Consider the following 25,277-nt stretch of genomic DNA (forward strand, 5'->3'; position numbering starts at 1 on the left):
GGAGGGACACCCCAGGCCTTGGGGGCTAATCCTGGCCTCCTTTAACCAGAATGTGGCTCCCCAGGCTAAGAAGATGGTCAATCTCCGGTTCCACTCCAGCCTTTTAAAATTTAAATATCAAAACAGATCCCATCTCTCAGAGCATGTAAATCACAGGAGTGGAAAGACCCCTGTGCCACTTACAGAAATAGGACTATACTTCCTTCTTCCACCTTTAAAGTATATGTAAGGAAAGCCACTTCTGAGCTGGAGAGGAGGTGGGGCTGCGGGCCCACCCCCTCCCCACGCACGCGGGGCTGGCTCACAGCCCCGCGAGAGCAGGGGAATCCTCGGGCGCGTCACCGACCCGGCCAGCCAATCGGCGGGCTGGGGAGGTGTGGCCTAGCACACTTAAGGCTGCCGCACCCGGAGATTTTCCTCTCTGCCCCGTTCCAGCTGCTGCGGTTTGGATCGTTCTGCGAAGCTGCCGTTTGCCGTTTTATCCTTGCTGCTTTTGCTCCAGTTTTCGCACTGCTTCTCCGCTCGCTTCTTAGTCGGTCTATCTTTTCACCTGCGACCCGTGCGTAGCCCTCCGAGCCCACCGGGCGCGCCAGGCCATCCGTGCACTGCCGCCTTGCCGAAGAAGCCGCTGCCGGACGCCTTTGAAAGAGCTGAAATCACGAGCAGGGTTCTGGCTGGGCTTGGGTTGCTTCGGGTCACTTTCATTTCGATCTCCTTCGGATCGCTAGCGAGCTCTCTTTTTGCCTCCACGAGCTCTCTTTTTCGGCTCCGACCGGCAGATCGCGGCCACCAGCCAATGGGCTCCTGGCCTCATGGCGACCAGGCTCTTGCCAGATATTCCCCCCCCCCCCCGTGTTCAGAGCTGAAATCGCTGGGAGGTTTTGATTTTTAGGGTTGTTTTCGCTGCTTTTTCCCTGTTGCCGCTGTTGCGGGACTGTCCCCCTTTCTTGTAAACTGGTTTAATTTTTATTAAGCGGCGCGTACGGGTGTTCTTCGGTTATTGAGGGAATTCCCTCTCCCGGTTGCCTAGGTTACACGGCACAGCGTCGCTCGCTGTAGGCCCACGTGGGTGCCCCACGTGTGTTAGGGGGTTGATCAAGGCGGCCATTTAAAGTGTGGCAATTCCCCGCCTCAGGTTTGTCTTGCGCAGCGTTCTTTGGGCTTTGGGGCTAAATTCCCTCACGAAAAGCCGAACGGAGGAAAAAAGGGGCAGCAGCGCGTTAGGGCTACCGCTGACCGATTCGAGCTGTTATATTAATTTTTCGCTTGCCGGGGTGGCACGACGCAGCGTCGCCATTCTGAGTAAACCACGTGGCTCCTCAGCGTCGCCATTGTAGGCAAACCACGTGGCTCCTCGGCTACGGGGATTATCGGCACCATCTTGGGAGAGGCTAATAGACTCCACCCCTAGCTTATCGGCTTCAATTTCTCATTGCACTTTAATTATAAGAACATAAGGTCAAGGGCGGAGTTTCAGCATATGGCATTTGACTTAATTAGGTTCTGACAAGCGCAATTTTTTGGTTCAACTGCTGTCCCAGTGCGGGGGGGGGTGCTTGCTTGCCACACGGCTGCTCAGGGGGGTTGTTATAAGGGCGCTTTCTCTGTGGAGTTACAAAAGTGCTAGGAATTTAGTCGTGATCAGGAGGGATTTAATTGATTTTTTGTTGCTGAGGGTTAGGTTTTTCTGCGGTCAATTCCTTACTTTAATTGGTTCTTATGCAAAGGGAGTTAATTTAAAGCTAAGGTTTCCTACAGTCAAGTTGTGAATTTAACTGGTGTGACCCAGAGTAAGTTAATGTTGATTTAAAGCAGAGTCTCGTGCCCAGCGGAAGGATGAGGAGTACGTGCTGCATACTCTATATTGCTTTATTTACAGTTCAAAGCTGGTATATTACAGAAAGACATCTTGCCTCTGCCGGAGCAGAAAATGCATCCTCTCTCCTCGACAGCTCGGAGAGAATCACAAATGTGAAAACTGCAAAGTACAGTGAAAAACAGGAAACCAGTGTACGTCACATCCAGTCTCCCTTTCACGTGAGAAACTCCAACAGTACAGACTGTGGAATGTAAACACCTGTCTCGTGACAAGCCCTTTCGCTGCACAGTGAAGGAAAGCAGAAACCAACATCCTCCCCCTTTCTGTGAACATCACTGGGCAGCGTGTTCGTACAATATCAGTACAAACCCAACTTCTGCACATAGGTACAGTGTTGATCCCTTGATACAATCTTGGACAATACATCAGCAGGAATTTCATTACCTGGCATATAGGACACCGTTACGAGTCCCTTCTGAATACATTCCCTAGCATGCTGCAACTTTAATTGCAAGTGCTTCGTGCTTTGCTTACAACCTTCAGACTTCAGCAAAGCCAAACATGCTTTGTTGTCCTGGTAAACCTGGATTGGACATTTGACAGGAATTTTCATATCTTTGCACAATTGTATTAACCATTCACAATCCTTAAGTGAATACGATAGTGCATTCAGTTCGGCTTCACAAGTACTTAAACTAACTGTTGTTTGCTTCTTGCATGACCAATCAAACAGACTCTGATTGTACATGTAGCAAACTCCAGACGTACTTTTCCTGTCTGTAGTGTCACTTCCAAAACTTGCATCTGCAAATATCTCAAGACCACCAGACTTCTGATTGTTAAATCTCAGTCTGTAATGCATAGTGCCTTTCAAATACCGCGCTATGCGTTTCAGAGCTTTCCAATCCTTGACACTAGGATTGTTGACTTGTCTGCTTAGCAAATTACAGCTAACAGCAATGTCTGGTCTTGAACATCTGGCAATGAAGTTTAGCTTGCCTAGCACACTTCTGTACAGTGTAGTGTCAGAAAATGCTTCTTCAGTGTCATCTACCTGATAACCTGTTGTCATCGGTGTGTCTACAGGGTTAGCATCCATCAGATTTAGTTTGCTTAACACATCAGCAATTTTCCGTGACTGGTGTACTAGAATGTTACCATCTTGATCTCTCTCTATTTCCAGAGATAGGTAGTTGTTTACCTCACCAAGATCTTTCATGTCAAAGTGCTCTTTCAGTTGAGCTAGGGCGTTATTGTACATTGCGACATCTTTCCAAAAGAATAATAAATCATCAACATAAAACAAACAGTACAGTTTCTTTTGCCCCTCCTCTTTGACAAATACACATGGATCAGCTTTCCCTTGCTGAAAACCTAGAGAAAACAATACTTCAGTGAGTTTTGTGTGCCAACACCGTGCACTTTGTTTGAGACCATAAAGGGATTTCTTCAGAGCACAAACAAATCCCTGTTTTACCTGTACGCCATCAGGTGGAAGCATATAAAGTGATTCATCTAGAGATCCGTACAGAAAAGCTGTATTAATATCATGGTGACTAATGTGTAGATTTTCCTCTGCAGCTAGCTTGAGCATAAGCCTAATGCTTTCATATCTCACTGTGGGTGAATAGGTCTCGTGATAGTCTTCACCTGGTACCTGTGCAAAACCTCTGGCTACCAATCTGGCTTTGTGTCTGACTATCTTGCCATTTTGATCTGTCTTCGCTTTGAAGACCCATTTGCTTCCAAGCAGTTTCATTCCTGGAACTACTGGAACTAGCTCCCATGTTTTGTTCCTTTCTAAGGAATCAAGCTCAGCCTTCATGGCATTTAACCATGGCTCAGCTTCCTTTGAATCCAAACCCTGGATGTCTTGGAAACTTGAAGGTTCAAATACCTTCTTGGAGCTTTTAACAGCTGTTACTGCTATCGTAGCAAACTCATCAGCAAATCTCTTTGGAGGTCTGCCTTTTGTGGCTCTTTGTGACCTGCGAATTAGCCTTAAGTCTTCAACACTCTCCTCTTCCTTCTTAGGAGAAAAACGACCTACTGTGAACAATGGTTCCTCCAATTCTTGATCAGAGCTTTCAGAGGGTCGCATAGAGGCTTTCGCACTCTTGAAATCCTCTGAATCACCCGATTCAGTTTCAGATTCAGACTCAGAACCTTCATCAGTGGGTTGTTGTGGTTGCTTTTGACTATCCTCAGTCTCATCACCGTCATCAGGATAACATTGGAAAATTCCCACATTCTCCCCCCACTTTGCATTGTACTCAACACTTCTCGTGAGCTTAATTGTCTTAGAATCAGTCATCATTATTCTGTAAGACCCTTTCTGATAACCTAGAAAGATACCATGCAATCCACGCTTGTCTAACTTGGAGTTTTGTGGTGAGCGAACCCACATGTCAGAACCAAAAATCTTCATGTGTTTGATGTATGGCTTCTTGCCAAACATCTTCTCATAGGGGGTACAACCAATCGCTGAAGATAACCTGCGATTGTAACTGTAAACAAAACACGAGAGAGATTCGGCCCAATAACTCTCTGGAAGATTGGCATCATGCAGCAAGGTTTTTAACCCTTGAAGCAATGTCTGATTTGCCCGTTCCGCAAGTCCATTCTGCCATGGCGAGCGAGGACTAGACAAATCGTGTTGAATTCCTTTCTCAGTCAGAAAAGCTTCAAACTGCTGAGAAGTGAATTCTCCCCCGCGATCAGTGAAAAGAGTCTTTATCTTCTTACCGTGCACATTTTCCAACCAAGCACAGAATTCCTTGAACCTAGGAAAAGCCTCTGATTTCTGCTTGAGATTGTACACAAAAATATACCTGGAAAATGCATCAATGAGAACCATGAAGTACCTATTTCCACCCAAAGAGGGCGCTAGTGGTCCAACTAAATCAGCATGAACAACCTGGTATGGTTCCGTAGCTTGCCTACTAGACACCTTACCTTTCGCAGCCATTTTCACCTTGTTTGCTGCGCATGCTTTGCACTTCATGTGGTACCTGCAGGGTTTAATAGTCATACCTTCAACCAAGGCAGGCATTTTAGATACTGCCTCAAAATGCAAATGACCAAATTTTCGGTGAAAATCATGAATACATTCTGCATGCAAACTTTTGTTAGAACCTGCAATGCAACAAGTGTCATCCTTTTCAACATCATCATAATACAAAACAAACAAACGATCAACATATTCAGCATGCAATACATAATCATTTTTCTTTGTGATGATGCACTTCTTGTTCTTGAAGGAAACGTCAATGTTCCGCTCATTCAGCTGTCCAACGCTGAGCAGATTATGTTTGGCGTCTGGCACGTAAAGCACATTCTGTATCGATAAGTCCAAACTGTGAAGAACAACAGTTCCGTAGCCTTTACTGGGAATAATGTGGTCATCCGCCTGGTGAATCGCACCTTCCTGCGGTGTAAAAGACACAAACAGTCTCTTATCGTTGCACATGTGGTGGGTTGCCGCTGAATCAACAACGAAGAAAGATCTAGACGTCTTCTGGACCTCTGCAACCTTTGGAGTGAAGCGTGAAACCATAGCCTTGTGCTGCGTTGTCCTAGACACCGGACCTTTGCCTTTGCCTCGGCCTTTTCCGCGCGATGAGCTTTCGCTGCGCTGTTCTGTCTTGGCCCTGGGATATCTGCATTCCCTCTTCATATGGCCTAGACGTCCACACGAGTAGCATTTCACTGCCTTCAAAGCTTTGGCGCCATCTGGTGGTTCCACTGCACTATGGGATGACGTCTGTGAAGACTCCCCCTTGCCCATGCAGCTAGCACCCCGGCGATCTGCTTCATTTAAAATCACGGCAGTTACATAGTCCACTGTTAGCTGAGCGGTTGGCTGCACAGCAATCTGGGTTGCAACAGACTCCCAACCTGAACACAAAGATTGTAGTATCATGAAAGAATACACAGCCTCTGGAAAGTTGAGTCCTCTCTGTTGCAGCTCATGTCTCAGATTTTGCATCTCCATCAGATGTAAACGCACATCTCCACCTTCAGCAAGAGCCATATTATGCAGCTTGTTAAAGTAAAACATAGTGGACCCAGCTTCTGTCCTTAAGTGAGCTTCTCTCAAAGCTTCCCAAATTTCTCTGGCTGAGGTCTTATCACGCAATAGACAGAGCTCTTCTGGGGATACTATCAATGTAAGAGTTCCCCTTGCTTTGGAATCCTTAGCTTCCCATGCATCTGTAACTGGAGCTGGGGGGGTTTCTGTAATCACCTCAAACAAACCCTCTTTCCGCAGAATTGCCTCTGCATACAGAACCCAGTCCGCGTAATTTTTCTTGCTGAGCTTAGGAATCCCACAAGCATCCTGAAGGGCCATCATGACTCTGGCATTAGCCTTCAGCGTCATATATGCTGCTTTAAATCTTGCTGCGTCACTGCTGCAGCTGCCTTATTCCAAAAGCGCACTTAAAAGTTACTTTCGATTTCCCCAGCATAGTAACTTGTGCCTGGGAGCCTTTTGCCTATTCCCGGCAAAACGGCTTTAAAAGTTCAAAGTCCAGCCATAAAGCCATTAACTAGAAGCTGGCAGGCTGCCCGGAGCAGTAGCACATACCTCATCAATCACTTTTACGCGCAGAGCAGATTCCGATCCGATCTGTCCCTCTGCATTACGATCCTTTGCCGGCACTCCGATTCGACTTCTGGAGCCCATAACCACGTGTTGATTTAAAGCAGAGTCTCGTGCCCAGCGGAAGGATGAGGAGTACGTGCTGCATACTCTATATTGCTTTATTTACAGTTCAAAGCTGGTATATTACAGAAAGACATCTTGCCTCTGCCGGAGCAGAAAATGCATCCTCTCTCCTCGACAGCTCGGAGAGAATCACAAATGTGAAAACTGCAAAGTACAGTGAAAAACAGGAAACCAGTGTACGTCACATCCAGTCTCCCTTTCCCGTGAGAAACTCCAACAGTACAGACTGTGGAATGTAAACACCTGTCTCGTGACAAGCCCTTTCGCTGCACAGTGAAGGAAAGCAGAAACCAACAGTTAATTTAAATCAATTGAGTTAAAGTGCTAGGTGCCGTGAATTCCAATTTAGCAATTACGGTTGGCTTCTAGGGCTTTTTGCGCGCCAAAGTTTGGGCAGTTGGTATTGGACTTGCCTTCCTAAAATAATTGGTTAGCTGTGTGGTTAACTCCGAACTCAACTTCACGCTTCAAGCCAAAAGACAACCCTTCCCCATCCCCGGGCAAAACCCCTGGCCTTTCATCGGTAGAACCGCCACCACACTGGTGGCGTTTACCTTATAATAATAATAATAAATTTCGTGACAGCAGTCACGAAATTAAAAGACGCCTGCTCCTTGGGAGAAAGGCGATGGCAAACCTAGACAGCGTCTTAAAAAGCAGAGACATCACCTTGCCAACAAAGGTCCGTATAGTTAAAGCCATGGTTTTCCCAGTAGTGATGTATGGAAGTGAGAGCTGGACCATAAAGAAGGCTGATCGCCAAAGAATTGATGCTTTTGAATTATGGTGCTGGAGGAGACTCTTGAGAGTCCCATGGACTGCGAGAAGATCAAACCGATCCATTCTGAAGGAAATCAGCCCTGAGTGCTCACTGGAAGGACAGATCGTGAAGCTGAGGCTCCAATACTTTGGCCACCTCATGAGAAGAGAAGACTCCCTGGAAAAGACCCTGATGTTGGGAAAGATGGAGGGCCCAAGGAGAAGGGGACGACAGAGGACGAGATGGTGGGACAGTGTTCTCAAAGCTACCAGAATGAGTTTGACCAAACTGCGGGAGGCAGTGGAAGACAGGAGTGCCTGGTGTGCTCTGGTCCATGGGGTCACGAAGAGTCGGACACAACTAAACGACTAAATAACAACAACAACAACAAATAATAATAATTATTATTATTTATTTGTACCCCGCCCATCTGGCTGGGTTTCCCCAGCCACTCTAAGCGGCTTCCACAGCAACCAAAAATACACTAAAATGTCACACATTAAAAACTTCCCTTAACAGGGCTGCCTTAAGATGCCTTCTGAATGTCAGGTAGTTGTTTATCGCTTTGACATCTGATGGGAGGGCGTTCCACAGGGCGGGGGCCACTACCAAGAAGGCCCTCTGCCTGGTTCCCTGTAGCTTTGCTTCTCGCAATGAGGGAACCGCCTAAAGGCCCTTGGAGCTGGACCACAATGGGGGTGGAGACGCTCTTTTGGGTATGCTGGGCCGAGGCCGTTTAGGGCTTTAAAGGTCAACACCAACACTTTGAATTGTGCTCGGAAACGTAGTGGAAGCCAATGTAGGTCTTTCTAGACCGGTGTTATACCTCAGCACGGCGCAGGCACTGACTGAGCGGGTGGCGAGATGCTTTCAGCCTCGAACACTTGGCGGGTTCTGAAATGGTCGTGCAGGCCAGATTCACGACCCTGGCGGGCTGGATTCAGCCCGCGGGACATAGTTTGAGGACCCCTGGTCTACACTGACTGGCAGCAGCTCCCCAGAGTTTCAGGCAGGGATTTCGTCCAGCCCTTGCAGGAGATGTCAGGGGCTGACCCTGGGACATTCTGCATGCCAAGCAGATACTCTAGGGCTCCCCATATTTCCCTGCACTTTCAACGTTATGCTATTAGCAACCATGGAGATTCCACCTGCCTCTTTTGAAAGGAGAACACTCACCTGATTAATCATCATCATCATCATCATCATCATCATAATTTATATCGCACCCATCTGGCTGGGTTTCCCAGCCACTCTGGGCGGCTTCCAACAAAATATTAAAATACAAATGTCCATCAAATATTCAAAGCTTCCCAAAACATAATAAAAACAACCATCCATTTTCAGTCCTTTGAATTAGCAATTGAGCATTTCTGGAAAGGGAAATGGCATAATTTTGTATATTAGTATGAAAAGCATGCATAAGAAAGTATTACTCATTTATGATGAGAATAGGATTTATTTCTTTTGAACCTCGAATGGTTCCTCCTTGGCAGCCAGTGCAATGGTTTCAGCAGGGCTAGAACTCAGGACCCGCTGCCTTGAGGGACATCTAAGAGCAGTTGAGCAGGGAAAGGTCTCCCTTGGGAGGTGGTGGACTCTCCTTCCTTGGAGGTTTCTGAGCAGAGATCGGACGGCCATCTGCCATGGATGCTTTAGCTGAGATTCCTGCATTGCTGGGGGTTGGACTAGATGACCCTGGGATCCCCTCCTATCTCTCCACTCCTGAATTCTAGGAGGAGCTTCCTTGCCTCCTGCAAAGCCCTTTTCCCTGCAAGCTCTTCCTCTGGTTTCTGGCCAAGGGAGGGAGATGCTCAGAGTCCAGCCAAGAGCCTCACCCCCAAAAGGATATCTGGGCATTGGCGTAGCCGGGGGGGGGGCAGCTGCCCCCCTAAATGCATAAAAAAAATAATAATCTGAGGATCTGCCAAGCGAGAGAGGGCTGAGCTGGAGGGACTCGGCTTGGCAAGGGTTAAAGGGAAGTGAGCTGCCTTCCTAGAGAGGCCAGGAAGCAAGGGGGGGCAGGTCCTCCAGAGCCAATCCCCCTCCCTCCCCAGTCCTTTCCTGCTTTGGGGTCTCTCCTGCAAGGGCCGAATCGCAGCCCCCTCCTGGGATCTGGTGAGTCCATAGCTGTCAACTTTCAGATTTGAAAATAAGGGATCAGCAGCCTCACCTATCTACCAATCCGGGACAGCAGCAGGAAGCAGCGGGAAACGGCGCTGCAATAAGGGAATTTCCCGCAAAAAAAGGGAAGGTTGACAGCTAAGGGTGAGTCTCCTCTCTCTCCCCCCAGAGGGTGCAGTGGGGAGACGGGGGGGGTCTCAGGGCTGCAGCAGGGGAGGGTGCCTGGGGGGCCTGATCTGCTCCTGCAGGGGGGGGGGACCCCAAGTCAGGGAGGAGAGGGTCCTGCCAGGGAGGGGCCAGGTCTGCCACGCTCTCCTTCCTGCAGATCAGAGGATCCCTGACTCCCACGAAATCTCCCTTCTTTAAACAAAGGAGTCCCTGGGACTTTAACTCTGTGTGACGTCGCTCAGCCTCATTGCACAACCGAGGAAACATGTGCAAATGGTTTTCCAAAGCTGGACGAGGAGGTGAACACTAGCCCCCCCCCCGGAAACAACAATGGGCAAGAAGGAAGGAAAAGTAGGAAAGAGAGGCCAGGAATAAAGAGAGGGATCCCAGCCCATAGTCTGGCTGCTGCATTGCGAACCAGTTTGTGTTAAGCTATCTAATAGAATAATAAAAAAATCAAGGGAGATGTCTTTGGCCCCGCCCACTTGGCCCTCAGGGGGTTGGCCAGATACATTCCTGGCCCTCAGAAGAGAGAAAAAGAGCTCTCACCCCACGAATCTGTCTGGACAGCGGCAGAGATTGCAGAAAAGGGGACAGAAGCAGGGAGTGGAGGTGGGGTGAGGGTGGGGGTGGGGGCAGCAACTCCCGAGGACCCCCACTAGAGAAAAGCATCCATTTATCACAAGATACAAATGACTCCCTTGTCATTTGGTTCTGACTTCATGCATTGACTGGAAGGATGGAGAAACCAGGATGATTAATCTGACAGAAATCCCTTCCGTTGCCTCCACATTCTGCATTGCTTGAAGGCTAGAGACTTATTTCTTCTCCTCTTCCTCCTCCTCTTTCTTTTCAAAAAGATATCTCATGGTCTGGGATGCGGCGCACTTCAGCCCTGGTTCCCAACAAGACTCATCCATGCTTGCTCAGGGAACCATTTCCCCCCCTGTCCTACTAATTCTATAACAGAACAATGTATTTGCTTTGTAGGATTTGCTGCAGCTTCTCTTTAGACGGACAGAACTTGGTAGAAGACCAAAGGGTTCCTTCTGATCTCTCAGAGGCTTCCTGAAAGCACAGATGGATGAGCAAGACTCAGCTGGCCCTGGAAGAGGAAGAGGCCATGCCAACCAAACTAGGAGCAGTGGGGGGTTTTGGGAAAACTCTGTGCAGAAGATCCATGGTGAGGTGGACACCCTCCACTCAGAGGTGCAGAGCCAGCAGTTCTGCTGCCAGGAGGCCAAAGGACCCCGAGAGGTTTGCAGCCGACTCTACCACCTTGACCATCAGTGGCTGAAGCCAGAAAGGCACACGAAAGCTGAGATGCTGGACCTGGTGATCTTGGAGCAGTTCCTGGCTGTCCTTCCCCTGGAGATGGAGAGCTGGGTGAGGGACTGTGGAGCGGAGACCAGTTCCCAGGCGGTGGCCCTGGCCGAAGGTTTCCTCCTGAGTCAGGCAGAGGAGAGAAAGCAGGAACAGAGTAAACAGGTGAGGGAGACTTTCCTCTGGATACTCCCAAGGGGCTGCAAACAGGACAGAGAACATCCCATAATGGTCTGCTGATGGCCCATCCTTTTTCTGGGAAAGCATCCATGGAATGAGATCTCGCACCCTTGAAGTCTTTGTCATTCTCTTTCTAGTATTTCTCCCCATTCTCTGGTTTGAATCCTTGTTTCTTTCTCAGGGAAAGGATCTCTTTGCAGAAATGGACCTGGATTCCTGTGAGGCAGAGAGGCCTCCGTTGGACACCAGAGAGAGGCCATTGGGTAAGGAGGAAGGTGGTTTTTCTCCACTGGTCTCATTCTGTTGGTTTTCCAACTCATCTGAGGGTTCTTTTCATCTTGTTTTGGGGGAGACAGTTGGGAACAGGGGTCCAGAAGAGGGGAGATGTATTTCTGCACAAGCAAACATATGAAATGGGCACAAACCTCCAGATGCACTCAGCGGGTGAGGCTTTCTCAAAGGCCCATCTGTAGTTAGAGATGCCCTGTTTCACCTGTGAGAGAAGCAGGCACTCCTGGCATCCTGCTTACCTTTTTTCTCTTGCAGGTGGCAGAAGGATGCCGGCAAGACCTCCTGATCCGCCTTTTCATGGGGGCAGAAGGGAAGCAGCGGCTGTGGAACCAGATCAGGTCAGGGGAAGCTGCCTTGTGGCAACAGAGACCGAGGGATGGAGCAATGTCATGTACTGGTTGGGCACAGAGGAGTGGTGGGAGGATGCAGCTGGGGAACCAGGAAGGGAAGATGGCTCAGATCCGAAGGAGTGGAGGTGGAGGAAGGATCAGCAGTCAGAGGAAGAAGAGGGAAAAGACTGGGAAGAGGAGATGTCAGAAGCCGAAGAAGTAACAGGGCTTAGTGAGCTGGGAGATTCTGTGGCAGAAAGCAGCGCAGAATCAGAGGCAGAAGAGGAAGGAGGTGAGTGGGAGAGGAAGGTCGAGAGGCTGAGGTGAGTCAGGAGAAGGAGGAGCCACCCGTGGCTCCCTCTCCTTTTGCCAGAAGCCACCCTCCCTGCTTGTCTCTCAGAGCCAGGAGACCCCCTGCAATGCAGGAATCTCTGCTAGATCATCCAAGACAGATGGCCATCCAAAAGAGGCTTATTTTATTTCTAGATTGATAACTGAATGCAAAAATTGGTTTCTAAGCAGCGGACAAATGAGAACAAATAGTGGCCTGGATTCACCTAACCAGCCCCATCTACTGCAAAATGGGGCTTGCTCCACATTCCTCCCTCTCTCCATGCCCCCATGACCCCCTTGGATTTGACTCTAGGGCATTGGGAGGGAACTCCCCAGAACGGCTCACAAGGAGATGAGAAAGTGGATCCTTCCATTGGGGAAACTGGAATGCTTGCGTAGGCAGAATGACTTGAAAAACACAATGTGGAGTACCACCTATTTGCGCAGAAATGAATACCCATAATTAAAATGCAGATTAAAATAAGCATCCATAATTAAAATGTGCAGCAAAGCAATCGTATTAAAACAACACCGCAATGTACAGGAAGGAAACAACAGAGCATTGTGGAGCAGATCATATTTCTGCTGTCTCAGAGGAGGACATTTCCCTTTTTCTTTTAGGGTCCAGTGTGCTTTGAAGATGTCGCTGTTCGTTTCACGGACGAGGAGTGGGCGTTGCTGGATCCTGACCAGAGAGCTCTGCATAAGGACGTCATGGAGGAGAATCGTGGGATCGTGGCTTCTCTTGGTAAGGCTCCCTGTGCGATCGTCATATCTGCCTGGAAATTCAAAAAATACCTCTATGGGACCAACGTCATATATTTTCACAGAGCTCAACAGCGCCCCCTACAACACCTGGGAACCTAACACCCCCACAATAAAAAGTAACTTACAGTTTTTTCTTTGAACAATCTTCCTCAAATTATTCCTTTTTCTACCACGATTGGGCTGGTCTCAACTTCCCAGGCCATCTTAAATGTCAGCTTCAGAATTGTAAGGAAAGATAAGTAGCTTCAGGTTTTCCGCTTTTGTTTTTGCTGCTGTCCGTCTTGGGTTGACCAAAGAGACGACTGACATTGGAGATGGAGGGGATGCCATGACTGGGCCAAACAAAATTCATCCCAGAGAAGAGCTAGGCGTATTGAATTTTAGGTAGAAGTAGCAGTGGTGATAATGATGATGATGATGATGATACAGTGGTACCTCGGTTTACAAACTTTCCGGAACAGGACTATTCTTAAAACAAGGTACCACTGTAGTAATAATAATAATTTATATTTATACCCTGCCCATCTGGCTGGGTTGCCCCAGCCACTCTGGGCAGCTTCCAACACACATATAAACACGAAACATAAATAATAATAATCTGATTCCATATAAAAGAACATTAACTTTAAAATGAACAACTTCTCCTAGCGGCCGAAATTGTGGAAACCTTTTGTGAAAAGTGTATTTCTGAGGTTTGGTGGCTCATAACACCACTTTTGTGTGGAGTAATACCATAAAATTATATAGCAATGGAAAGATAATTTAATGAAGGATGTAATGCAATGAATTTTATGAAGGAGTATTTATTAGAACAGCAGTCATAAAGAAAAAACGTGAAACCTTTAGTAACCATTGGTAACCTTTAGCTTTAATTACGGCCTTACAACGCCTTCCCATGAAGTGAACCAAGTTTTTAGTTCTGCAGCTGTAATAATGCGAAACCAAGACTGAATTATTGCCTCTGTTAATTGGGCTTTATTGCTGGGTTGCTTCTGACTAACAAGTTTCTTTAGTCGGCTCCGTAGATTTCTGATTGGGTTAAAGTGTGGGCTATTCCCAGGCCATTCCAGCAGTGGAATATCATTATCTTGAAAGCACCTTTTGCACACAGCAGCAACACGACATAGAGCTGAATCCTGTTGAAAATATATAAATGCTTAGGTATCTGGGAAAAGATCACCTGCGGAACACTTCTGTTTGGGCTCACATATTTCGTTTATGCATTTTCCCGCACTCAACTTCCCATTACATTGTGCCATGTCATCTTGTATACACCCAGATGATTTTCTTCTGTCATGTAGGCACAGTCTCTCCACTCGTCCATCATCACTTTTGTAGTGACTGAGTCTCCTTATACCTCTTCAGAAATATAGAAAGGCCAACTTTGGTTAAGTTTTCCCCAATCTCTCTTCTCATTTCTTCATAACTGTAGCCTTCTTCACTTAATAGTACAATCTTACATCACTTTCTGGGGACCACTCAACTCCTTGTGCCATTTCTATAATTTTATTATGTCTTACACCCTCACTAAATGAAAGAACACAAAAAACCAACCAACTTGATAGCAATCACATAACACACTGACAAAAGTCAACCTAAGCAAGTTGTGCTTTCTTTTTCTGGTTATTTGGCTATAACGTTTGATAGAATACGGGTAATTGAACAAACTTTGTTGGATTGCATTCTTGATTGCATTTTTGATCGAATGATCTTTCCATTGATATATAATTTTATGACATTACTCCAAATGAAGTGGTGTTATAAGCCATCAAAACTCTGAAATACACTTTTTTCCAAAGGTCTTTCGAAATTTTGACCACTGCTTTATATAAACAAAGCAACATTCAACAACTCATCCGAATCTCATATTAAACAAACAACACAGGTAATGAAGACACGCAACTCCCTTCAGTTCTTCTCCATTTGCTCCTGAGGCTTTAATCCCTTTTTGTCCCCAATGCAGGTTGTGATGAATTGGAAATCGAGAACAAAGATGACCACGAAAAAATCCCCAGAGAGGAGAAGCCACATAGAAATTTGGAGTGTGGAGAAAGCTGCAGTCAGAGCTCCAATTCCACTTCCCATCAACAAAATCTCATTGGAAAGAAACTCTATCAGTGTGTGGAATGTGGAAAGAGCTTCACTCATAGCTCCTCTCTCACTTCCCATCAAAGAATTCATACAGGGGAGAAACCCTATCAGTGTGTGGAATGTGGAAAGAGCTTCAGTCAGATCTCCACTCTCACTTCCCATCAAAGAATTCATACAGGGGAGAAACCCTATCAGTGTGTAGAATGTGGAAAGAGCTTCAGTCGGAGCTCCAATCTCACTTCCCATCAAAGAATTCATACAGGGGAGAAACCCTATCAGTGTGTGGAATGTGGAAAGAGCTTCACTCACGGAGATAGACTGAATTTGCAGAGTTTTGAAAAACTAAAAAACAAAGTGCGAGACTGGCTTCATTATTATCAGATAATGGAGGCATTTAAATTGGACAGGAAAATTGGCTTCCAGGTGGAAAGATCCAAATTAGAAACAGAATTGTTAGAACCCAAAACTAAGAATTTGTCAAGAATGTATAACTTGCTGCTGAAATGGAATACTCAAGATGAAACGGTAAAATCGGCTATGATTAAATGGGCACAAGACGTTGGACATAACATTATGTTTGCTGACTGGGAACAGTTATGGACCACAGGTATGAAATTTACGGCATGTAATGCCTTAAGAGAGAATATTATGAAAATGATATACAGGTGGTACATAACCCCAGTCAAGCTTGCGAAAATTTATCACTTGCCCGATAACAAATGTTGGAAATGTAAAGAAACTGAAGGTACATTTTTTCACCTTTGGTGGACGTGCCCAAAGATTAAGGCTTTCTGGGAAAAGATATATAATGAATTAAAAAAGGTATTTAAGTATACCTTTCCCAAGAAACCAGAGGCCTTTCTCCTGGGCATAGTGGGCCAAATGGTGTTAAAAAAGGATAGAACTTTCTTTATGTATGCAACAACAGCAGCAAGAATACTCATTGCAAAGTATTGGAAGACACAAGAACTTCCCACACTGGAGGAATGGCAGATGAAACTTATGGACTATATGGAATTGGCGGAAATGACTGGCAGAATCCGTGACCAGGGAGAAGAGTCGATGGAGGAAGACTGGAAGAAATTCAAAGACTATCTTCAGAAATACTGCAAAATTAAAGAATGTTAGAGTGATGTTGGATTGAAAATAAGTCGTTTCCAGCTGTACAGGTTAAAGTTAAGGATAGATTAAGATTAAAGATCAAGATTAAAGATGTTTAAAGAAATGGAAATTTGATAATAAAAGGGAAAAATTTAAAGGTATATGACATTAAGAACAAGGATTAGGTTTAAAAAAAAGTTGAAGTTATATATTTTAACACTTTATTAAATTAAAGATTGGGTTTAAAAAAGTGGAAAAGAAACTGCTGGACAAATAATGTGGATTGGAATACAAAAGAGAGAGGTATGAGGAAGTCCAGAAAATAAGTAATTTAAAATGGGGAATGAAAAAGAGTTTGTTTTTAATTGTTACGTTTTGTGTTTTTATTGTTAAATTTTGTATTGTTTTTTTTGTGTGTGTGTTGTTTTTCTTTTTTCTTTGTTTAAAACCTTAATAAAAAATTATTAAAAAAAAAAAAAAGGAAAGAGCTTCACTCATAGCTCCCATCTCACTTCCCATCAAAGAATTCATACAGGGGAGAAACCCTATCTGTGTGTAGAATGTGGAAAGAGCTTCAGTCGGAGCTCCTCTCTCACTTCTCATCAAAGAATTCATAAAGGGGAGAAACCCTATCAGTGTGTGGAATGTGGAAAGAGCTTCAGTCAGATCTCCACTCTCACTTCCCATCGAAGAATTCATACAGGAGAGAAACCCTATCAGTGTGTGGAATGTGAAAAAAGCTTCATTAGAAACTCCGATCTCACTTCCCATCAAAGGATTCATACAGGGGAGAAAGCATATCAGTGTGTGGAATGTGGAAAGAGCTTCACATGTAGCTCCTCTCTCACTTCCCATCAAAGAATTCATACAGGGGAGAAACCCTATCAGTGTGTGGAATGTGGAAAGAGCTTCAGTCAGAGCTCCTCTCTCACTTCCCATCAAAGAATTCATACAGGGGAGAAACCCTATCAGTGTGTGGAATGTGGAAAGAGCTTCAGTCAGAGCTCCTATCTCACTTCCCATCAAATAATTCATACAGGGGAGAAACCTTATCGGTGTGTGGAATGTGGAAAGAGCTTCACTGTTAGCTCTAAACTCACTTCCCACCAAAGAATCCATACAAAGTTTGGAAAAACCATTATACAGCTTTAGGAGCCAGGCAAATCCGCACCTTTTTAACCAGGCCTTTTTCTTATTGACTTCTAATGCTATTTTAACACGTGATGTTTTGTGTTTTTATATTGTGTTTTTATGTTCTAAGCATTCTGAGACGTGTGGGTGTAGGGAATACAGCTACTCTTAAATTCCTAGGGGTCTTTGCCCCCCCATAAAATATATGTGTTTGCTTGGTACATTTATATGCCTTCGTGTAAGAGACTTGCATGTCAGGCCTCTTAAGGCTATTTGAAAGTGTAGCAGTGCACATAGCTAGACATAGGATATCACATAAAAAAATAACACGTTGCATTTTGTACTAAATTACTTGTGGCATACTTGCAGTTTGGGAGAAACATTCTCTTTTTTTAAAAAAAGATATTTATTAAGATTTTCAAAATATTACAAAACAAAAACCAAAAAAAAGAAAAAAAAGAAAAAAGTACACAAATAAAAATGGCTAAAAACAACTCAATCTTTCAATTACTTATTTTTCATTAGCTTATTTCCCGGACCTCCTCACGCCTCCCTTTTTTGTATTCCAGTTCAGTTTGTTGGTTCAGCAAATCCTTACCCTCTTTGTTTATCCTAGTCCTTAATCTTAAAGTATTGTAACGTTAAATTTTTACCTATTATTAATCCATTTTTCATATTCCCTTATAGTATTACAGCTGAAAACCACTTAATTTCTATCCAACATCATTCTAACATTCATTAATTTTACAATATTTCTGTAAATAGTCCTTAAATTTCTTCCAATCTTCTTCCACCGACTCTTCTCCCTGGTCTCGGATTCTACCAGTCATTTCCGCCAGTTCCATATAGTCCATCACCTTCATCTGCCATTCTTCCAGAGTGGGTAGATCTTGTGTCTTCCAATACTTTGCAATGAGGTTTTGCTCAATATGATTAGAAAAGACCAATTGGTTAAAGGTATACAACTCGGAGCTAAACAGTACAAATTGAAAGCTTTTGCTGATGATTTAGTTTTGACATTACAGGAGCCAGAAGCCAGCACAAAAAGAGTATTACAATTAATCCAAGAATTTGGTCAAGTAGCAGGTTTTAAATTAAACAAGACGAAAACTAAGGTATTAGAGAAAAACCTTACAGAGATTGAGAAGGAGAGGTTTCAGAAAGAGACAGGATTAACAATAGTTAACAAAGTGAAATATCTAGGGGTGAATATGACTGCTAAAAATGTTAATTTGTTTAAAGATAATTATGAAAAATGTTGGTCAGAAGCGAAGAAGGATTTAGAAATATGGTCAAAATTGAAGTTATCATTGTTGGGCCGAATTGCTGCGATAAAGATGAATGTATTGCCTAGAATGCTGTTTTTGTTTCAAACATTGCAAATTGTGGATAAAATGGACTGTTTCAAGAGGTGGCAAAGAGATATTTCCAAATTTATCTGGCAGGGCAAAAAGCCTAGAATAAAATTTAAAATATTAACAGATGCGAAGGAAAGAGGGGGATTTGCCCTGCCAGATCTTAAACTTTACTATGAATCAGCCGCTTTTTGCTGGCTGAAAGATTGGCTACTTCTTGAAAATGTGGACATTTTGGATCTAGAAGGTTTTGATAACGTGTTTGGATGGCATGCATATTTATGGTATGACAAAGTTAAAGCTCATAAGGCCTTTAAGAATCATATTGTCAGGAAAGCATTGTTTAATGTTTGGGTGAGATATAAGGATTTGTTGGAAAGTAAAACACCAAGGTGGCTGTCACCAATGGAGGCAAAGGCATTGAAAAAAACTAATATGGAGACAAACTGGCCAAAATATTGTGAAATTTTAGAACAAGTTGGAGATAAACTAAAATTGCAGAGTTTCGACAAATTAAAAACTAAAGTCCGAGATTGGCTTCACTATTATCAAATAAGGGAGGTTTTTAACCTAGATAAAAAGATTGGTTTCCAGGAGGAAAAATCTAAACTGGAAACGGAATTGTTAGAACCTAAAACTAAAAATCTGTCAAGAATGTATAATCTGCTGTTGAAATGGAATACACAGGATGAAATGGTCAAGTCTGCTATGATTAAATGGGCACAAGATGTTGGGCATAATATTATGTTTGCTGACTGGGAACGGTTATGGACCACAGGTATGAAGTTTACGGCTTGCAATGTATTAAGAGAAAATATAATGAAAATGATTTATAGGTGGTACTTAACCCCAGTCAAGCTAGCTAAAATTTATCATCTGCCCGATAATAAATGTTGGAAATGCAAAGAAAATGAAGGAACCTTTTTCCACCTTTGGTGGACGTGCCCAAAGATCAAGGCCTTCTGGGAAATGATATATAATGAATTAAAAAAGGTATTGAAATACACTTTTGTGAAGAAACCAGAGGCCTTCCTCTTGGGCATGGTCGGCCAATTGGTGCGAAGGGAAGATAGGAATTTTTTTATGTATGCGACAGCAGCGGCAAGAATACTTATTGGGAAATATTGGAAGACACAAGAATTGCCTACCCGAGAAGAATGGCAGAGGAAAGTGATGGACTATATGGAACTGGCTGAGATGACCGGCAGAATTCGAGATCAGGAAGAACGGTTGATTGAAGAAGACTGGAAAAAATTTAAAATATATCTTCAGAAACACTGTAATATAAAAGAATGTTAGAAAAAGGTTGGAGAAGAATATTAGACCGTATTGGCAGACAGGGTATAATGGAATAAGTAAATATGAAGTGTAAAATGAGGATAGAGGAGAATTAAATACTTTCGAATGTTAAAATAAGTAAAAGAAAAGAAGGTTAGAAGGATTTGCTGGAGATACGATTTAAACTAGAATACAAAGCAGGGAGGTGAGAGGAAGTCATGGAAACAAGTAAAAGGGAAAAAGGTTGTAATGGTCTAATTTGAATTTTGTTATTTTTTACTGTGATTTTTTGTCTTTCTTATTTCTTTTTTATTGTTTGTTTTTTGTAAGATGTGTGTGGTTTGTTTTTTCTATATTTTTTTGTAACTTTAAAACTGGAATAAATATTCTTTAAAAAAAAAATTAAACAATGCTTTCCTGACAATATGGTTTTTAAATGCTTTATGTGCTTTGACCTTATCATACCACAGATATGTGTGCCATCCAAATACATTGTTAAAACCTTCTAGGTCCAAAATGTCAGTGTTTTCAAGAAGCAGCCATTCTTTCAACCAGCAAAAAGCTGCTGATTCATAGTAAAGTTTGAAGTCTGGCAGGGCAAATCCACCCCTTTCCTTTGCATCAGTTAATATCTTAAATTTTATTCTAGGCTTCTTGCCCTGCCAGACAAATCTAGAGATGTCTCTCTGCCACTTCTTGAAACAATCCATTTTGTCCACAATTTGCAATGTTTGAAACAAAAACAACATTCTAGGCAATACATTCATTTTTATCGCAGCAATACGACCCAACAGTGAAAGCTTCAAATTTGACCAAATTTCTAAATCTTTTTTCACTTCGGCCCAGCATTTTTCATAGTTGTCTTTAAATAGGTTCCCATTTTTTGCTGTCATATTAATCCCCAGGTATTTCACTTTCTTAACCACTGTTAAACCTGTTTCATTCTGAAACCTCTCTCTCTCAATCGGTGTTAAGTTTTTCTCTAAAACCTTGGTTTTTAACTTATTCAGTTTAAATCCAGCAACCTGACCAAATTCTTGAATCAGTTCTAAAACCCTTTTGGTACTAGATTCTGGCTCCTGTAACGTCAGTACTAAGTCATCTGCAAATGCTCTCAATTTGTACTGTTTAGCTCCGACTTGTATACCTTTAACCAACTGGTCCCTTCTAATCATATTCAGCAAAACCTCCAGGACCGATATAAACAGCAATGGGGAAATTGGGCAGCCTTGTCGTGTCCCTTTTTCTATCTTAAATTCTTCCATCACCACATTATTTACAATTAGTTTAGCCTTTTGTTCTGAATAAATTGCACTTATACCGTTTTCAAAGCCTTGGCCTACCCCCATCCCCTGTAGGTTCTTCTTCATAAAACTCCAAGAGATATTGTCAAAAGCTTTCTCCGCATCCACAAATATCAAAACTGCTTTAGTATTTATGTTCACTTCTAGTTTTTCCAAAATATCAATTATATTCCTCAAATTGTCAGACAAGTGTCTTCCCGGGAGAAAGCCCGCTTGGTCTTTATGGATCTCTTCCATCAACACTTTTTTCAATCTCTTGGCCAAAATGTCTGCAAAAATTTTGTAATCCACATTAAGTAATGATATGGGGCGGTAGTTCTTAAGCTGAGTCTTTTCAGTCTCTGTTTTCGGTATAAGTGTAATATACGCTTCTTTCCACGACTCTGGTGCCCTTTTCCCTTCCAATATTTCATTACAAACTTCCTTTAAAGGTTGTACTAACCACTCTTTCAAGGATCTATAGTATCTAGAAGTCAGCCCATCCGGTCCTGGAGATTTGCCTAATTGCATGTTTTGAATGGCACCTTCTACTTCCTGTTCAGATATTTTATAATTCAACATTAATTTACTTTCTTGAGAGATTTTTTGTAATCCATTTGTCTTCAAAAATCGATCTATGTCCATTTCTTTCTGTGGCCCTTGTGTGTATAATTGTTTAAAGTACCTCTGGAAACAATTTCTAATCTCAATTGGGTTGTGTATGTTCTTTCCTTCCGCTTCTAAGTTTGTGATAGTATTTAATTTTTGTCTTTTTTTCATTTGCCAAGCCAACAATTTCCCACATTTATTAACTGATTCAAATGTTTTTTGTCTCATTTGTTTAATTTTCCATTCTATTTCCTGATTCATCATTTCCATGTATTGTACTTGATATAACTTTATTTCTCTCAAAATCTCCTGCGACTTTGGTTTTGCTCTCAATTTCTTCTCGCTTTCTTTTATTTTCTCCAGAATTTTATCTTTCTTCTCATTTTGGCTTCTCTTCTTTATAGCATTCTGTTGTATCAGAAACCCTCTCATGACCGCTTTGCTTGCGTCCCAGATTACTCTTTTTTCTACATTAGTATTCATATTTATCTCAAAATAGTCTCTCAAGGTTTTTTGGGCCTTTTTATACACTTCTTCATCTCTGAATAAGGTGTCATTCATCCTCCATCTGAAGGAGCCAGTTGATATTAGTTTCATCTCCATCCTTACAGCATTATGGTCGGAGCAGGTTTTTGGACAAATTTCCACTTTCTTTATCTTTGGTGCCGTTCCTCTAGTTACCCATATTTGGTAAATTCTAGTCCATGTCATCTTGGCTTCAGAAAAGAAGGTTCCCTCTCTTCCCAAGGGATTCTTTGTTCTCCAAGTATCAACTAAGTCCAAGTTGTCTGTCATCTTGAAAAATGTTTTTGGTAGTCTACCATCCTTGGTGACTACCTGTCTTTGTGCCTTATCCATATGTGTAGATACTACTCCATTCTTATCCCCCATCAAGATCAGATTGTAATCCAAATAGTCCATTAAGATCTCATGCAACTTTTTAAAGAATTCAATTTCCCCTCATTCGGTGCATAAATTCCTACTATCAAAAATTTCTCTCCTTGAACTTGAATTTCAATTGCCACAAATCTTCCTTGATCGTCTTTAAAAATGAATTTCGGTGATAGTCTCTCCTTTGCATAAATCACTACTCCTCTTTTTTTAACTTTGTCAGATGAAATAAACTCCTGTCCCAATCTCTTGTTAATCAATACTTTCCTGTGTAGCCTTATCACGTGTGTTTCCTGTAGGCAAATCAAGTCCAATTGTTCCTTTTTTAATAAATGAAAGACACTTTTCCTTTTCCGAGGAGAATTGAGGCCATTACAATTCCAACTTAAAAGTTGCAGAGCCATGATGGGGTTACTTCGCTTTACCTCCAACTGCACCAAGTGTTTGTTCTTGTTCTGTCGGTGGTGTCACTTTCTCTGGACCATGCAGTCCAAAAGATAAGTTTGCTATATCTATTATTCCTCTTTCCAGTGCTTTTGGCTCTTCTCCAGATTCCACTTCTTTCTGTAGATCTTCTCCGTGGTCTTTCAAGAATTTATTTTTATCATTGACTGATCTTATTTTTGTCTTTCTTCCTTTATATTTAAAGGACAGGCCTTGGGGGAATTCCCACCTAAAGATGATTCTGTTACTTCTCAGCAGGGCAACCAGATCTCCGTAATTAAGCCTTAAGTCCAAAAGATGTTTTGGAATGTCCTTAAATATCTCCACACTTGAGTCATATATTTCCAGAGTCGTTTGGTAATGCAGATTCAAGATTTTATCTCTCTCCTCTTTTGTTTGAAGGGTAATCAAACAGTCTCTCACCTTGTTCTTCCTTCCTCCTCTTCCAAGTCTAAATGTGCTCACTATCTTAAATTCTTCCTTCCCTAAATCCTGTTGCCAGAAGTCTGCGAATTCCTGCGTAAGAAAGTCAATCAAGTTATCTTTCTCAAGTTCTGGTACAGCCCTGATTCTCAAATTTCTTTGTTTCTCTTTCAATTCAATCATAGACAACGTCAAACCATGGTCCTCGAAGAAGTGTATCTGAAGAAGTGTGCATGCACACGAAAGCTTATACCAAGAACTAACTTAGTTGGTCTTTAAGGTGCTACAGGAAGGAATTTTTTTATTTCGACCATGGTCCTCGAGTTGCCTATATATCGGTGGTATCTTCTCTTCAGTGGGCGTTGCTATGTCTTTTGCTTCTTCAGCTGTCTTTCGGGTCGAAGCAGATTCCTGTAACAATTTCTCAATAGTCTCTGTATTGGTATTCACCTTCTGTCCCAAATTATTGATACTTGTAGTATTTTGATCAATTTTAACTGATGCTTCGGCTACTTGTTTATTTGTTTCAGCTACTTGTTTAGTTAAATTTTCCAAAGATTCATTAATTTTTCCTAGTGCCAGAGCCAAAACATCTTCAGACGACATTACTTTTGGTTTAACTTGTGGGGGTGCAGCCCCTGATAATCCAGATGGTCCAGAAGGGCCAGATGTCGAAGCTCTTCGCTGCGACGCAGTATCTGTCCGATAGGGTCTGCCAGACCTAGTAGTTTTTTCCTCTAACTTTCCTCTTCCATCTGCCATAACACTCTCAAGTAGCCAAGGTCAGTCCCACGGTTAGAAATTGTTTTGAAATGGAAAGTTCCCCAAGCCTCAACTTGTTATTGTAGCAATGTCCTCTAGGGGGGCACAGTAACAGTCAAAACTTGCAACTTGAAAGGGAAAAAAAATAGTCCTTATAGATCCCCCAATTCATGAAAAAACAACAGTTTCAATTGCACTTAATCAGTTACTTTTAAGCCAGGAGAAGTCCAGAAACACTGTATCTCTCTTGCGGAGTTAGCTGTCAAAAGCTGTCAAAAGTACTCTGTTTACCGATAGTGCTTTTCACAGGGCGGCATTCCTTGTCTTAGGGCAGTCCGTTCCCAGGCTCTAAGCGATGGATTTTAGCTTCCTTTCCCTCTTTTTTTGCAGGTAGATACAGTTCAAACCTTTCCCCCCTCCTCTCCTGCAATCCGGAGGGGAGATCGCTTTTCTGATGTTAGGATTTAAGTCTTTTTTCAAACGTCTTTCAAGGTTTCCGCTTACAGTCTCTTTGCTTTGATCTATTTACAAGAAAGGAAGGCGGACTTCCTGTTTATGCCTTCCCGCTTCAGTGCCGAATTAAATTATTTTTTCCTTTAAATCCAATTTTATCCTACTCACGGGTAGTTACTTTAGAAGTCGAATTGTCCCAGGAAGAAGTCAGCGCTCTCCGATAACGGCTGTGCGGCTTCACTCCGCGGAAAAAGCAGTCGACTCTCAGCACCGCGCCACTCACCCCGTCTCGCTCCAGAACCCCTAAAGGGGTCCCTTCGTAGTTTGGGGGGGCGCAAAAGGTGCCCGCCGAGTCCCCACGTTCACAGGCTTCACCCGCCTGTGATTTTTAAAGGGTCCCCGCTTCGCCGCAGCGGTCAGACTCGATCCCGCAGAGCTGGTCCCTCAGAGACTCAGAGGGAATCCGCCATTATCGATGGCGCCAACCCGGAAGTCCTCAATAGTGGAAACATTCTCATTAGAAACATTCTCAATAGAAACTTTCTCAATAGTGGTCTATGCTTTAGACTTAGCGAGAAGGTCAAATAATGAGTGAAAAATGCAGTTCGTTTTGTTTCTGCCTTTTTTGTGTGTTC

General features: G+C 43.2%; 3 protein-coding genes across 4 annotated transcripts in view; all 3 read left to right on the forward strand.

The window, feature by feature from the left end:
* The window catches only part of LOC308475144 (uncharacterized protein), a 174,169-nt gene that overhangs the window by 64,422 nt on the left and 84,470 nt on the right, over positions 1-25,277 (forward strand). The gene's annotated exons all lie outside the window — the stretch shown is intronic.
* The window catches only part of LOC308475310 (uncharacterized protein), a 95,282-nt gene that overhangs the window by 21,288 nt on the left and 48,717 nt on the right, over positions 1-25,277 (forward strand). The window lies entirely within an intron of this gene.
* Positions 10,631-25,277, forward strand: part of LOC308475133 (uncharacterized protein) — a 42,619-nt gene continuing 27,972 nt past the window's right edge. Inside the window, exons 1-4 of the mRNA XM_081002072.1 lie at positions 10,631-11,085; positions 11,282-11,363; positions 11,647-11,729; positions 12,675-12,801. Coding sequence (XP_080858198.1) covers positions 10,678-11,085; positions 11,282-11,363; positions 11,647-11,729; positions 12,675-12,801 — 700 coding nt within the window. The 5' untranslated portion in view covers positions 10,631-10,677. The remainder of the gene's footprint in view (positions 11,086-11,281; positions 11,364-11,646; positions 11,730-12,674; positions 12,802-25,277) is intronic.

Source organism: Podarcis pityusensis (genome assembly GCF_964106645.2).
Source record: "Podarcis pityusensis genome assembly, chromosome: 4".
Lineage (NCBI taxonomy): Eukaryota > Metazoa > Chordata > Lepidosauria > Squamata > Lacertidae > Podarcis > Podarcis pityusensis.